Here is a 16,776-nt window from a genome sequence, read left to right as displayed (position 1 = left end):
TTAATGTAATGTAAGTGCAACAACAGCTCCGTGAAGTCAGGGGAGTGATTACTAGTTAGTGGGCAATAAGACGAAGACTGAAGGAAAATAATCTGACTCCTCGAGTATCTGTTATTAACTAAAAATAGACGGTTTCGTTTTAATTTGATGCCATCCCCTGACACGTGTTTCTAGGTTTACCGGTTATCAAAAAGGCGTTGCAAGAAGACTGAATTGAACCAAACCGCACCGACTCGTTGGTAAATATATTTAAATATTCTACCAACGTATGCCTTTAGCGACGTCAACGAGGTAAGATGAAGGGAGTGTCAATAACGATTAAAGTAAAATATGAACCTGAGGTATATTCGTGCCATCGGGCGATGCTGGGAATTTATTTCACTAAAACATCAGCAGTTTACCCGTCTTAATCGCCATCATTTTGAACTCAGCAGTCGAGTATAGCGTGACCCCTAATTAAAAATAGACGGTTTCGTTTTGATTCAATTTGAGTCTCTTGACATCCCCTGACACGTGTTTCTAGGTTTACCCGTTATCAAAGAGGCTTTACAAGAAGACTGATTTGAACCAAAACGCACCGACTGGTCGGTGCTAATTATTTTAATTTTTAATCTTTAATTTTACCCGTTATCTGCTATTAGTCAAAAACGTACTGCAGCTTATTGTCAAGCACGCTTGCGTTTTGCAAGGGATCATCTAAACTGGACGTTGGAATAAGGGAGATCTGTTCTCAGATGAGACCAGAATATACCTCTTTGATGGCGACCGAATAAAGAAAGTGTACCGAAGACGAGTAGAGCAGGAATGCTGCATTGAAGAGCGTAGTCCTTATGGAGGTGATTCCTACATGATCAGGAGTGCAATTTCTATGGGGGCACTAATCTACCTTGTTTTCATTGGTACAGGTAACCGTCTTCAAGAGGGGGAGGTTTAACGTGTACAGGGTTATTCACTATATTTTGACCCCACTGTAAACTGCTTTATTTACAGAATTAGAAAAAATGTAAAATACAAATGTTATTTGATTTTTAAATTATGATTTTTTGACATATATATCGTACTAGTGACGTCATCCATTTGGGCGTGATGACGTTATCGACTATTTTTTAAATAGGAATAGGGGTCGAGTGCTAGCTCATTTGAAAGGTTATTCAATTCCCTATTGAGTAGTATAAACATTAACATGATTAATTATACAGGGTGTCCGAAAAAATTTTTTTAATTAAATTAATTAACACAAATAGAAGAATGTATATAATTTATTTAATTCAAAATACATTCTACTGCTGTCAGAAAACAGAAATAAACGTTTATTTAACAAATAAACATTACTTTTCACTTAAATTCAATGTTCAAGCTGCCACCCATGCTGCCTCTTGGCAGTTTGAACGTTGAATTTAGGCAAAAATCAATGTTTATTTGTGCAATAAACTTTTATTTCTGTTTTCTAACAGCAGTAAAATGTATTTTAAGTTAAATAAATTACATACATTCTTCTTTTTGTGTCAATTAATTTAATTAAAATTTTTTTTTGGACACCCTGTATAATTAATCATGTTAATGTTTATATTACTGAATAGGAAATTAAATAACCTTTCAAATAAGCTAACACTTGATCCCTATTACCATTTAAAAAAAATAGTCGATTACGTCATCATTCCCAAATGGATGACATCACTAGTACGATATATAAGGTCTGTTCGTACAGGAATCACTGACTATCAGCAACTGCACGACGCATGCGTGTTTCAATTGTGCGAACGCTAATATTGAAACACGCATGCGTCGTGCAGTTGCTGATAGTCAGTGATAGTTTCTGATTCCTGTACGAACAGGTTCATAATATGTCAAATAATCATAATTTAAAAATCGAACAACTTGTGTATTTTATATTTTTTTCTAATTCTGTAAATAAAGCAGTTTACAGGGGGGTCAAAATATAGTGAATAACCCTGTACATCAAGGAGATTTTTTCAATGTGGTACCTTACGTTGACTACATTGGAGATAAATTTATTTTTAAGCAGGATATTGCAAGGACACATACCTCAAGAATCGTGCAAGATTACATTACTGAAATCAGTTTTCGGGTCATGGAATGGCCAGCGTGTAGTCCAGACCTCTATCCCATAGAACATTTATGGGATGAGCTATAACAAAGAATTTGAGCTAGACTTCATACACAAAACTCGATCCCAGAGCTTATTGTCGCAGTAGAAGAAAGGTGGCTTAACATCCCACAAAAAACAATAGCGAATTTGCTTAGATCTATGCCTAATCATATGAGAGAAGTTAATAATGCAAGAGGAGGTCATACCTATTATTAAAATATTAATTGTTAAATTTTTAATTGTCAAAATATCCTTTTTGTGTTAGGAATTAAAAAAGTGAATTTGCTTGATGCATTTATTTTACAATGTTAAACATAAGTCGAAATAAATTTTCATAAATGTATACTCATCTTAAAGCATATTATTATCTTTCAAACAGCATATTATTATTTTTCCCCTTGTTTTGATCCGGGTAATAGTTTCTGAAAAAAAAAATACAGTTCAAGTCAAACATTTTAAGTGGGACGATTTCTATGCACTTACTTCCATATTAGTCCCATATAATAACATTCTGAGTTGTAACTATTGGAACAAAGACTAGAGTTAGGATATTTTTACATTTTAAGTGTTTCGATGAGTATTAGATCTGCCGAAAATTTAAAGATGTCAAGGTGGAATTTTAACCTCATTGGGGATATAACACTAAAAATTTCATGGGTTGTAGTTGATATTATAACAATGTAGGTATCCTGATTAATATCGAATAACAATTTGTCAAGCTTCAACTGATCTACCTAGCGTTATGCCTTCGCGCTTCCTAATATATTTCCACACGCCCCACACATGCTCCACTGGGTTTAGTGAATGTTCTCTCCGATTCGTAGTTCCAATACCATTCAAATATCAATACCATTCAAATAATATTTTACTATGAACTTAGATTCTAATTCTTCTACCGTTCAATAAATTTATTAGTTCTCGTTGTTGAGGTAATCATAACTTAAAGAGCCTAAGCGGGTGAGATGATGAAAGATGCCTCCAAATAAATTCGAATTCCATATAGGCTACTTTTTAGCAAATATAAAAAACTCACTTTCTGAAATTTTTAGCCCCCTAGGTGGTTACTAAGGTGGTAAAGTGTTACATGTATAACACCTTAGTGATACTAATCCACAAAAAAGGGAATGCAGCTGATTTGGAAAACTGCCGACTAATTAGTATACTGAGCCACCTCTATAAACTTTTCACAAGAATAAACACCACTACTCTGGAAAACAAATGGGACTTTTACCAACCAATAGAACAAGGCGGCTTTCGTAGTGGATTCGGAATAAATTACCATCTTCAAAGTGTTAAGACGGTAATTGAAAAATCGATTTAGTGCAATAGGACACTTGTCCTTGCCTTTGTGGACTTCCATAAGGCATTTGATACCGTTGAGCTGGACGCAGTCTTGAGCGCTTTACATGTATGCCGTATCAATTATCGATATACTAATCTAATATATGTACAACATTTATCACAATGGTAGTGAAGCTGCACGAGAATACCAATTCCATACGAACTGGCGGAGGAGTTCGGCAGGGCGATACTATGTCATCTAAGCTGTTTATCACCGTTCTGGAATACACCTTTAAAATGCTTGATTGGAGGGAGAAAAGTCTAAATATAGATGGACAAAATCTAACAAACTTGCGTTTAGCAGACGATGTAGTTCTACTGGCAGACAATTTAAAGGATATTAGAATAATATTGGAAGACCTTCAAGAAGTGTGCTCTAAGGTTGGGTTAAAAATTAACATATCTAAGACAAAGCTAATGACAAACCTGGTTTCCAGTGAAAACATTCTCATTAGCAACTGCGAAATGGACTTTGCCGAAAAGTAAAAATATCTTGGTCATGAAATACGAATCACGAGATCACGAGAATCAAACGTGCGAACTGAAACGAAGAATTATCCTCTCCTGGACCGCATACGGTAAACTCAGAGATGTATTCAAAAGTGATCTTCCAATCTGCTTGAAACGGAAAGTCTTTAACCAATGCGTCTTGCCGGTTATGACCTATGGTGCTGAAACTCTAACATTAACAACCGCATCTGCTAAGAAGCTAAGAATTGCTCAACGTAAGATGGAGAGGTCGATGATTGGTGTGTCATTGCGAGACCATATAACAAACGAAGAACTACGATTCAGAACAGGAGTCACAGATGTTGTATATCAGGTGGCTAAACTTAAATGTAACACTATAAAGTATGTGAGAACCCCGGAGCTGACATAAATTCAGATCATAATCCATTAGTAGGCGTAATGAAGATAAAACTGAAAAAGATCCAAAAACAAACAAATATACCACGATTTGATGTCTCAAATATAAAAGAAGAACCTGTACGTCAGAGGCTAAAAGCAGAAATAAATGATAACTTAAAGAAAATCAAACAAGACGTGATAAAAACAACATATGTAAATGACAAATGGAACGTGATACAAGAAACGTTAGTAGAGGCAGGAAAGAAGATATTACCCACAAAAATAATAAAAAAAAACAGAGATGGATGACTTCAGAAATCCTAGAGCTAATGGAGGAAAGAAGGAAACATAAAGGCAGGAGTAAGGCAAAATACAAGGAAATCCAGAGATTAATAGGAAAGAAAATAAAAGAAGCCAAATCCACCTGGCTGGCAAATCAATGTAGTGAAATAGAGAATATTCTAAAAAGTATGATAGCTTTACCATGCACAAGAAAATAAAGGAAATCACAAATACACAGCGAAAAAAGAAAGATGGCCTTCTTAAAGACATAAATGGAAAAATTATGATAGAAGTCAAAGAGAAATTAAAAAAGTGGAAGACATACATAACAGATCTGTTTGAGGATAATAGACAAGAACCGGAAGAAATCGACAGCGAACTGGGACCAGAGATCATAATGTAGGAAATCGAACAAGCAATACGAAACGCAAAAAATGGAAAGACTGTAGGTCCAGACGAAACACCTGCGGAATTACTGAAATGTCTAGACGATGAAACTCTACCGGTACTACTGGATCTGTTTAATGAAGTATATAAAACCGGAAAAATCCCTCAGAAATGGTTGGTGTCCACCTTTTTAACAATACCAAAAACAATATACGCCAAAGATTGTTCGGACTATAGGACAATATCACTAATAAGCCATACCCTCAAAATATTTCTAAAGGTGATTCATGGAAGATTATACAGAAAGCTAGAATATGATATGGATGATACCCAATTTGGGTTCCGCAAAGGACTTGGAACAAGAGAGGCGTTGTTTGCGTTTAATGTCCTCTCTCAAAGATGCTTAGATATGAACCTGGATATTTATTCCTGTTTCATCGACTTCGAAAAAGCGTTCGACAGGGTCCGACATGAAAAACTAATAGAATTATTGAAAAACAGAGATATAGACAGACGAGATTTACGAATTATCATTTATCTGTATTGGAATCAAAAGGCCAATATAAAGATAGAAGAACAAGAATCCGAGAATATTGATATAAAGAGAGGAGTAAGACAGGGTTGTGTTCTGTCACCGCTACTGTTTAACCTGTACAGTGAAGCCATATTTCAGGAAGCGATAGCGGAGCTAAGTGATGGAATCTCTATAAACGGAAGAATAGTAAATAACATAAGATTCGCTGATGACACCGTTATAATGGCAGACACCCTGGAATCGCTACAAGAATTGCTAAATAGAATTAACGATTATTGCATTAGATACGGACTAAAAATAAACAAGAAAAAAACTAAATTTATGATTGTCTCAAAAACAGAACATGGAAATGAAAGGTTAATGATAGAGCAAACCCAAATAGAAAAAGTTAAGACATAAAAATATCTGGGAACCTGGGTTGATGACAGAAATGACCAAAGCAAAGAAATTAAAGTCCGAATTGAAACTACAAGGCAAGCATTTATAAAAATGAAGACACTGCTTACAAACAAAGACCTCAAAGACAGATTGAGGGCTCTAAGATGCTACATATTTTCTATATTGCTATACGGAATGGAAGCTTGGACATTGAAGAGACACCACATAAGAAGAATAGAAGCGTTCGAAATGTGGTGTTACAGAAGAATATTGAAAATTCAGTGGGTTCAAAGGATTACCAATGTTGAAGTGCTACGACGTTTAAATAAGGAGTTAGAAATTATGAAAAGTATAAAAACTAGAAAACTGGAATATTTGGGTCACATTACCAGAGGAGAAAAATATGAGTTGCTGAGAATTATTATGCAAGGAGAGATCCAAGGAAGAAGAAGCATAGGAAGAAGACGCATATCCTGGCTGAGGAACCTTGGAGAATGGTTTAACTGTAGTTCATTACAACTATTCAGAGCAGCAGCCAACAAAGTGACCATAGCCATTATGATATCCAACCTCCGATACGAGAGGGAACTTTAAGAAGAAGAAGAAACTTAAATGGAACTGGGCCGGTCATGTGGCCCGTCTGACAGATAGCCGATGGACAAAGAGGTTGCTCGAGACCAAGAGCCGATAAAAGAAGTAGAGGAAGACCACCCACGCGATGGTCGGACGATATAAAAAGAATGACCACTAATTGGATTCTAAGCGCCCAGGACAGAAGACAGTGAAGGGAAATAGAGGAGGCCTGTATCCAGCAGTGGACGCAAAGGGCTGATTGATGATGATGATGAGCTGGTTACGTGACCCATCTAGAGCCTAGGGCCTAATTAGGCTTTTTGGGTCTTTATTTTTTTATCTCAGCCGCATCGAGAGCTAGCGAAAAACTTAAAAAAAAAAGGTGTAACTTTCAAAAAGTTCTGTCTGTTTTTTTATTTTTGCAGGGAAATTTGAATTTCCAGAACTATTTTAAAATTTTAAATGAGTCTAAAAAAACTAAGACACACGTTCTCACGAAAAAAAAATATATAAAGTGTATTTTTGCACAATATTTCACCCTGAATTTTTTCAGATTTTTGGTGAAACGTTCTTTTAAAAATAACCACTTTTTTCACTTAAGCGAAAAAAATAGCGGATTTCTATTTTTAAAAGTACGTTTCACCAATTTGAAAAATCAGAAAAAATTCAGGATGAAATATTGTGCAAAAATACATGTTATATATATTTTTCGCGAGTCTTAGTTTTTTAGACTCATTTAAAATTTTAAAATACCTCGGAACCTCGATAACTCGGATTAATCGGGACCGCAGCCGATCCGGGTTATCGAAAATCCAGGTTAGCCGGAGAATATGGTAAAAATTAATAAAATATGGTATATTTACAGATAAAATCCGTTATAATTGAAATAACATGAAACATATAAGCACAGTACACATCTAAATTACTAAAAACACGTAAACACAAACCTAAGCAAACGGAAGCGAACAATAGAAGACTGTACTACACACAATACAGTCACAATCAGAACGATGTTATGTTATTTTAGAACAGTGAAGACTAAGACCATTGTTTAAAAAATAATTTTTTAAATAGTCTTTTAGTCTGTTTTAAACAATGATGAGACAGTTTGATTGAAATAAATAAAGGAATACTACTACCTGTAACAGGCAGGGCCGTGCCGTGCTATGATGCGGTGAGGCAGTCGCATCAGGCGGCATCATAAGGGGGGCGGCATAATCAGTAAAATCAAAATACATCAAAATAATACAGGAATAAGAAAGGATGTGCAAAATAGAATACTTGAAAAATATCCGAGAGCGTTTTACGTGCCCTGTACATGCCACTCTTTAACTTAGTTTTGAAAATGAAGAAAGCGTCTCCTTCTACAGGAACAACAACCTTTATTATATTATACAAGAACAGTATGTACACTTTTTTTCTGGTTCTACAAAGCGTTAGGAAATTCTGAATAAACATGTTTTACGACTAACTCTATAACCTGGTGTGATCCTAGATGGTCAAGCCGAATAGATGCATTGAAACCTTTAAGATTTTAATTTTGTGAAATACGTGATGCCACTTTCGAAATAATAGAAGAAGTCAACAAAGATTCAGAAACTAAAGTCATAGCACGAAGATAAGCAAAAAATATTAAAAATTATAAAATATGCGGTGTAGTTCTTTGGCATGATATTTTATTTAATATAAATTCCGTCTCGAAGATGTTGAAACATGTAACTATAAATTTGCCAGATTGTGTAAAAATGTTGTCAGAAACTCTATATAGAAATTAATGAAAAGTTTTTGCTAATGAAATTGCAGAAAATCTTGATATAAGTTCCTAATTTGTAGCTAAAAATGAAATTCGAACCTGGAGAAAAAAGCGTCAATTTGATTACGAAAAATCTGTGGATGGCTCTTATCAGAGGAATATAAATTTAAAATATATTTTTCCATCTATATTTTAGACATTGAGTTAATTCTTTGATTGACCGATTTTGGCTTCTAGAAATTCATAAATAAATAAATTGTTGATGATATTTTTAAATTGAGGGAAATAGATGATAAAACACTAAAAACATATTGTATGAATCTTCATTCAATACTTTCAACAGAAAAATAATCAGATAATGATCGTCTATAAATATTGCGTGATATGTATATCCCAAATTAGACCATACCCCCTGAAACCTTTAGAGGTTTTGAACTATTTGTGCCAAAATAACCCAATTTCTTTATACCCAAATGTAGTTGTATCACTAAGAATTTTATTAACACTCCCTGTCTCGGTAACTAGTGGGGAAAGAAGTTTTCAAAATTAAAAATTATTCAAAAATATTTATGAAGCTCCATAAGACAAACTAAACAATTTAGCACTCATTTCAATAGTCATCACTAACTGCTACTTTACTGACTACACCAATCTGATTGACGAGTTTGCCAAAATTAAATTCAGAAGGGTAAAATTTTAATTTTTGTAAATGTTATTTAATGTTAATTACATATTTCATTTAATTTAAAGTATGTTTTGTTTTTAAAATAAAAGTTTTCTTTTTTGTTTTGTGCAGTTGAATTTAATAAAAATAAAAGGTACAAGTAAGTTTGTACGTTTCAATAATATAAGGTAAGTTTCAATAATATAAGGGGCGGCATTTCGAAGACTTGCATCATATTGAAAAGACGTACCGCACGGCTCTGGTAACAGGTGACTGTTGTTTCCGATAATTCAAGCTAATGACTGCCATGCCGCCGTGTGCCATGAGTCATTTTTATTATCGTATAGTTCAAATTACACAAATACACATTATCTCTCAAATATTATATTACATACATTTTTATTTTGAATTGTTTGTCTGATGAAAATCGGTCCGGGTTAGCCGGACTTCCGGGTTATCGGGGCCGATTTTTCGGGGTTCCGCTGTAATTGTAAAAATTCAAATTTCCTGCCAAAATTTAACAAAAAAATTTCTCAGATAGAACTTTTAAAAGCTACAACTTTTTTATTTAAAGTTTTTCACTAGCTCCCGATGCGGCTGAGATAAAAAAAATTAAAACCTCAAAAAGCTAATTAGGCTCTAGGCGGATCACGTGACCCTCTAGTGGGCTAAAAATTTCAGAAAGTGAGTTTCTCTATATGTGCTAAAAAGTGGCCTATATGGAATTCGAATGGAGTTAAGGGGCATTTTTCATCATCTTACCCGGTTAGCCCGTTTCTGATTATTTTTCAGAATATACCTATTTAATTAACTTTGTTAAAAACTTTTGATTCGTTGCATGATTTGGATACAATATAATAAATGATAATATAATAAATGACTGAAAATAATGAACCTTGTACGCCAATAAATCAATATGAAAAGGAGTAAAAATCGATTATTCCGTCCTGCAATTTAACTATTATTTATCCTGCGATATAACTCGTAATATACAGTGTTTTTTTTTTAAATTTACGTCAATAACTACTTCCAGGTGTCATTCAGCATAAGATTATTTTAGAAATACCATTCACAAGCAGGGGCGTAACAGAGGCCCCCGCAGCGTGAAGCTTGCGGGTAGGCCCCAATCGCTTAGGGGCCCCATCTTGTCATCTGATATTATGTAAAAATTTGTTATTGTTATATTATTTTACGTTGTGTGTTTAAAATTAAAAACGTAAATTTCTAAATAAACGTATTTGCCAAGTGAATCATCTCATAATATTTATTTATAAACTTAATCCCTTCCGGCCTACCAAAATTTTATGGTAACGACAATAAACTACTATAATGCTTTGTACGTGACTATTGAAAGATTTGAGAATTGCAATTTGCCGAATTTTAGAACAATATTTCTAAATCTCGTAATGGGTTTTCTGTTTAATCCTTACCTACATTTAGTATTTCGATACAATTATCCAGAGGTGTAACAGAGGCCCCCGCAGCATGAAGCTTACGGGGGGCCCCAATATGTCAAGGGCCCCATCTTGTAGTCTAATATATGTAAAAATGTGTTGTTATATTATTTGCATACATACGTTTTTTAAGCAGTGCAGTATTGAAAATGAAGTTGTCCATTCGAATTAATAAAATTGTAGATATATTCGCTGATAGTAGATAGTGTACGAAGAAAGTTGTTCATCTCATAGAATCAAACTAATGTAATCATTTAGTAATTTTTGTTATATTTTATTCTATACTCTATACCAATAAAGATGAAAAATGTAAGTCGTCATAGACAATGCATGAATACACCAATAGCTCAGTAAATGGCAGTTTTGGAGTGAAATTAACAGCGTCCCGACGGACGTATTTGCTTAACAATTTGGATTTATGTTCTAGTTACACTCCACTTCAAAGTTGGATTTATGCCGTTGATTGCTTTTACTTCGGGGGGTGACACCCCTCCTTGGGGTGAAAAACATACGTTTAAAATAAGTCCGGAAATGTATAAATTGACTAATTATAAGCAACTTTTGTTCTTTTATAGAGTTTCTTTATCTATGCTAATACTTTTCAAGTTGTTGGCGAGTGAAAATGTTTATTTTTAAAAAAAAAAAACGTTTTCGGACGGGTTTTTCGCAAATAACTCAAAAATAAGTATTTATCGAATTAAATATTAGATATCGAAAAAATATTTGTAGCAAAAATGTAGATACAAAAAATGGTGTACTTATTCATGAACTCTTGAACACAGTAAAAGCACAGTTGAAGCTCATGAAAAATTCTTCTTATTTGTCCAATTCCAAATCGAATATTTCAACCTGAAATAACCAAAAAATTAAGCAATTTTCGGAAAAAACTCTTAAAACTTTTTTTAAATGTTTCAAAAAAAGCTTTATTTTTATTTTGTATAAAAGTATCTAGCACCAAAACTACACGAGTTACGCTCAAAATAAAGTTGGCACCTTTTTTGGTAAAAAAAAATCGTGAAAATCTGCCCCTATTTCGCACACCAAATAAAATTTATCATTAGCGCTTTACCATTTACTTTAAATATTTATTGCTTATATGATCTGTAAGTTTGACCGGTTCAAAGTTCTTATTTTTGAAAAAATTTAAGTTTTTTTTTGGAAAAATGCCTTTTTTCAAAATAACTTAAAAAGTATTAGTGATACGAAAAATCTCAAAGAGTAAAGAAATGTAGGTAGGTCTTGCTTTTATAAATATTTAGGCTTTATTTTGTTTTTCAGTAAGACAAAAATTGGTTAAGATATGGCTGTTTAAAATTTGCATATACTCGTGATTAGTGACTCGTTCAAGACCTTCAACTAGAACTCTTTTAAAAATAAGCACTTTGAACCGGTGAAAGTTACAGGTCGTATAAAAAAGTTAGGTAATTTGTAAGGCGATAATGATTAGTTTCATTTGGGGTGCCAAATAGGGGGAGATTTTCACAATTTTTTACCAAAAAATGGGATTAACTGTATTTTGAGCGTAACTGGCTTAGTTTTGATGCTAGAAACTTTTGTTAAAGACAAAGCTTCTTTTAAACACTTTAAAAAAGTTCCCCGAACAGTATTTAATTTTTTGGTTATTTCAAGTTGAAATATTCGATTTGGAATTTGACGAATAAGAAAAACTTTTCATGAGCTACAAGTTTTCTTTTACTGAGTCAATAGACTTCATTTTTGTTTCATTTGTTTTATAAGCTAAATACATTTTTGCTAACAATATTCTTTTCGATCGAATACTTACTCTTTGAACTGTTTGCGAAAAATCGCATAAAAACGTGTTTTTTTTTTGTTGTAAAACATTTTTACTCATAATTAACTCCAAAAGTCTCGAGATGACCATTTCGGTGGTGAGACTGAAAATTACACGGTATCGCCATATTTTATGTTCATTTACTGGGCTGTAACACATATAGGTATTTGTTACACATGTCGCATTAATAATTTTTTAAAGAGGGCCTCATTTCCAATTCTGCGGGGGGGCCCCAACAAAGTTTGTTACGCCACTGTTCACAAGAATAATAGTAGGTAGGCACAAAAAAACAGAAAAATTTAAATTCACAACTATCTGGATATTAAACGCTGGTTCAACATTTCTGGAACTAAATAAAAACTTTCTTTCCTTTAAAAACAAAATTCGTTCTATACTTTTAGGAGAAAATAGTGAAAGGAGAAAAGAAATTACAGATATATGTACAAAAATTTAGGTTATGTTATAATATACAGTATGGTGCAAATGAAAGGAATAAATCTTTATTTCGTAGACCGGCGATTTTAAGGAAAAATCCCGAAATAGGTCGTTTTTTATTTTTAAATTCTGATATTTCGTCATATATGGCATACTAGTGACGTCATCCATTTGGGCGTGATGACGTAATCGATGAGTTTTTTAAATGAGAATAGGGGTCGTGTGCTAGCTCATTTAAAAGGTTATTGAATTCTCTATTCAGTAATATAAACACTTACATAATTATTTATACAGGGTATCCAAAAAAAATTTAAAATAAATTATTTGACAAAAAAGAAGAATGTGTGTAATTTATTTAATTCAAAACACATTTTACTGCTGTCACAAATCAGAATTCACATCAGAATTAATTTATTTATTCACAAATAAACATTGCTTTTCGCTTAAATTAATTATTCAAACTTTCAAGAGGCAGGTGGCTGGCAGGAGCTGGCTTGAACATTGGATTTAATCGGAAAGCGATGTTTATTTGTGATACTAAATTGTATTTTGAATTGATTAAATTACATACATTTTTCTTCTTTTTTGTCAAATAATTCAATTAAAAAAATTTTTTGACACCTTGTGTAAATAATTATGTAATTGTTTATATTACTGAATAGAGAATTTAATAAAATTTCAAATGAGCTAGCATACGACCCCTATTCCCATTTAAAAAAATCATCGATTGCGTCATCACGCCCAGATGGATGACGTCGCTAGTGTACCATATATGCCAGAATATCATAACATAAAAATAAAAATCGGCCTGTTTCGGGATTTTTCCTTAAAGTCGCCGGTTTACGAAATAACGAATTTATTCCTTTCATTTGCACCATACTCTATAATATGTCACGTCGTTATCAAAATACGATTTCCCAAGTGGAAATCGAAACGTCAAATAAACTTAATTTTAAAGTAAAAGTGTGGCTTATTCCCACCAAAAACACTATTATACATGTAAGTAACAAGGAAATATATATTTCTTCAGATATCTTCAGAACAATATTAAGACCTAATTATATGTCTTTTTCGTGTGTTCCTCTAATTATCAAAAGTGTATTTAATTTTTATTTATTTATTTAATCGATGTAATTCGTTGTTTTAGAAAAATTATGAGATGGATCCGGGAGAAATTCATATAGTAGGCCATTCTTTAGGGGCGCATACAGCTGGTTATGCTGGAGCTTTAGTTCCAGGTCTGGGAAGAATAACAGGATTGGATCCAGCTGAGCCGTACTTCCAAGTAAGTACCTAGTTTATCTATAATAAATATTTAGATCCAAAAAAGTAATACTGTCTGTCTGATAGCCAAAGTTGCTAGGCGGACGAACAGTTTTGCAAGGCGCTATGAAGCATAGCATAGCTATGAGAGGTTGATGCAAATCCAAATAAGTTAGAATAGGCTGTTATTATGTCGTACAGAGCTATGAATAAGTAGTACGGAAAAGACCTTGACGCTAAGTGTTAATCACTCCATAAATCTCTACCGAAAAATCGTATATACATAAAAACTGAAATATATGAAAAGAAACACAAAATGGTTAATGCCTGAATTATAAATGGAAAACTAGAGATATATTATTAGACAGTGGTGGATCGAAACTGGTCTTAGGGAGAAACTTCCAATGAAACACCAACCAAAAGACAGAAAAAAGATAAACCCAAACTACATAAAAGACATAAATAATAACATATGCATTAAGTTGCCTTAATTTTCCTAACTAGCTGAGTTGAATTTTTTTGTCTGTGGTTAAAGTTTTATGTCAGCGAATATATTTTATGTATCAACAATTTTTTTTCTTTAATTTTGGACCTTGTTAGGGGGGAAATTTCCCCATTTTCCCTCCCCGTAGATACGCCACTGCTATTAGACAGGAAATCTACATTGTTTAATAACTTCAAAGATAGGTAATAACTTTTCCTTTTCTTCTTAGAGTGTCCCATCCGTTTTGGGCGTTTAAAATCGTCAGTATAATAAGTACGGACTGCTCGCTGAAATGTGAATGGTACAAGGTACAAACATTCAAAACGGGATGATTCAAAGATTATGAAAATATCTACATCTAAGGACGAAGCCCCATTAGTGAACAACCCGTGTCCTTCGATCCGTTGAAACATCGCAATTGATGGACGCGGCGCAGCTCAACGCACTGATGGGGCCTCGTCCCGATGCGTTGTTCCGTTGCGACGTCGCAATGCAACGCAGCGCAACGCACTAATGGGGGCACGTCCCGGTGCGTTGTTTCGTTGCGACGTCGCAACGCAACGCACTAATGGGGCCTCGCTCTAAGGCGAAATCATTAGTGCAGTTGTTGATTGAGGTATTGAAGCAGGGTGCCTTCAATACCTCAATCAACGGTGCAATCTCATATGCAAGAGAAGGTAGTGGCAGTATTCCTTCAATGTAGTCTTTAAATCTGAATTTCGGTACCCATTCTAAAACCTGGTTATTTTTAATTATAACCACTTACTTAGTTTTTTTATATACACTCACCGGCACTATCGGCAATTTATAACTTTATTATTTGTGCTCCGATTTTCAACATTCTTGCACCAGTTTGTAGGTACATGTATTGTTATCATTTGGTATTATTCCAATGACCCAACAATTTTGCTTGCATGGGATTATACAGGGGTGAATGGAAACGTTGTATTTTCTCCTAACTTTAAAAAATTCTGTGGAAAAATGGAAGAGCTGATTTTGTTTCATAGTCTGTCATATTATCTCGGACGCATCACTAAAAATTTTGTTTTTGAATTATCTGAATATCCCTTTTCTTGTAAGAGCTGTACCATTTTTTGTAACTAAAAACTCTGATGGCCTCATACAATAGAAGTTGGATTGATAAGATTAGAATGGCCTGCATGCAGCCCAGATCTCAATCCCATTGAGCATTTATGGGATGAATTGACAAAAGCTATTCGCCGTCATCCTAGGCCTCCAGAAAATTTGATACAGTTATGGCTCTGGTAGAGGAATATAGGGCTATTCCTCAGGCAAGGATAACACATCTTTATTCGATGTCAAACAGATTGCGAGCAGTCGTTTCTGCAAGAGGTGGACATACTTGCTATTGAATTGTTTGATTTTGTTGTTAATTTTGTTTTGTTTTGTTAAGTTTAGTGCGTTCGATATTTTTAATTAAAAAAACCTTCAAAGCTATGTTTTCATTTACAGCTCTTACAAGAAAAGAGATATTCAGATAATTCAAAAAACAAAACCTTAGTGATACCTCCAGGATAATACAAAAGAAGTATGAAACAAAATCAGCCCTCCAATTTTTCCACAGAATTTTTTAAATTTAGGAGAAAATACAACGCTTCCATTCACCCCCGTATAATACCATCTAAGCAAAAATTTCTTGTTACAGGAATAATAACAAACGACATCAATACATGTACCTACAAACTGATGCAAGAATCTTGAAAATCGGAGTACAAATAAAAACGTTATAATATATTGTCAAACTTAATCAAAAATGAAAAAAACATTTTTAAGAAACGCTTTTTTTAGTTACGAGTGACTAAAATTAAAAATATTATAAAAAAATCAACCAAAAAGCAAAAAATAAAAAAAATCAAATTCGAAAAAACTCTTAGACATATTAAATATACAAAAATCTCACACATTCGTTAAAAAATTGAAAAAATCTAACACATTTGTTAAAGAAAAGCGTGGGGCGCGAAAAGTAAAAAAGTATCTATCCTCAAACCGTTTATTCGATGCAGACGCTCCCCACGCTTTTCTTTAACGAATGTGTTAGATTTTTTCAATTTATTAACGAATGCGTGAGCTTTTTGTATATTTTTAATATGTCTAAGAGTTTGTTCGAATTTGAATTTTTTTTTATTTTTTGCTTTTTGGTTGATTTTTTTATAATATTTTTAATTTTAGTCACTCGTAACTAAAAAAAAGCGTTTCTAAAAAAATTTCATATTTTTTTTATTGTGCTTTTTATATTGTGTCCTATTAAATAATAAAAACTGGTGTTATTGCAAGTTCTTTTTTTATAAAAGTGTAATTATTTTATACTGTTTAATAGTATGCACATATTCAGAACCCTGAAGTTCAGATGCACCCCCTGAAAATAATCTTGGGCGCTCATGTAGGTATGCATATTGCAGAGTTAAAATCGCTCGAAAATCGCCTGGCTTGTTTATTTTCTTTATATTTGAATATT

General features: G+C 33.4%; 1 protein-coding gene across 4 annotated transcripts in view; it reads left to right on the top strand.

The window, feature by feature from the left end:
• Positions 1 to 16,776, top strand: part of LOC114334888 (pancreatic triacylglycerol lipase-like) — a 221,183-nt gene that overhangs the window by 171,766 nt on the left and 32,641 nt on the right. For all 4 annotated transcript variants that reach the window (XM_050642969.1, XM_050642966.1, XM_050642968.1 and 1 more), the window contains one exon: positions 13,701 to 13,838. In XM_050642969.1, the coding sequence (XP_050498926.1) occupies positions 13,701 to 13,838 (138 nt within the window). The remainder of the gene's footprint in view (positions 1 to 13,700; positions 13,839 to 16,776) is intronic.

This window comes from Diabrotica virgifera, chromosome 2, assembly GCF_917563875.1.
Source record: "Diabrotica virgifera virgifera chromosome 2, PGI_DIABVI_V3a".
Taxonomy (NCBI): Eukaryota; Metazoa; Arthropoda; class Insecta; order Coleoptera; family Chrysomelidae; genus Diabrotica; species Diabrotica virgifera.
This window is presented reverse-complemented; position numbering and strand designations above follow the sequence as displayed.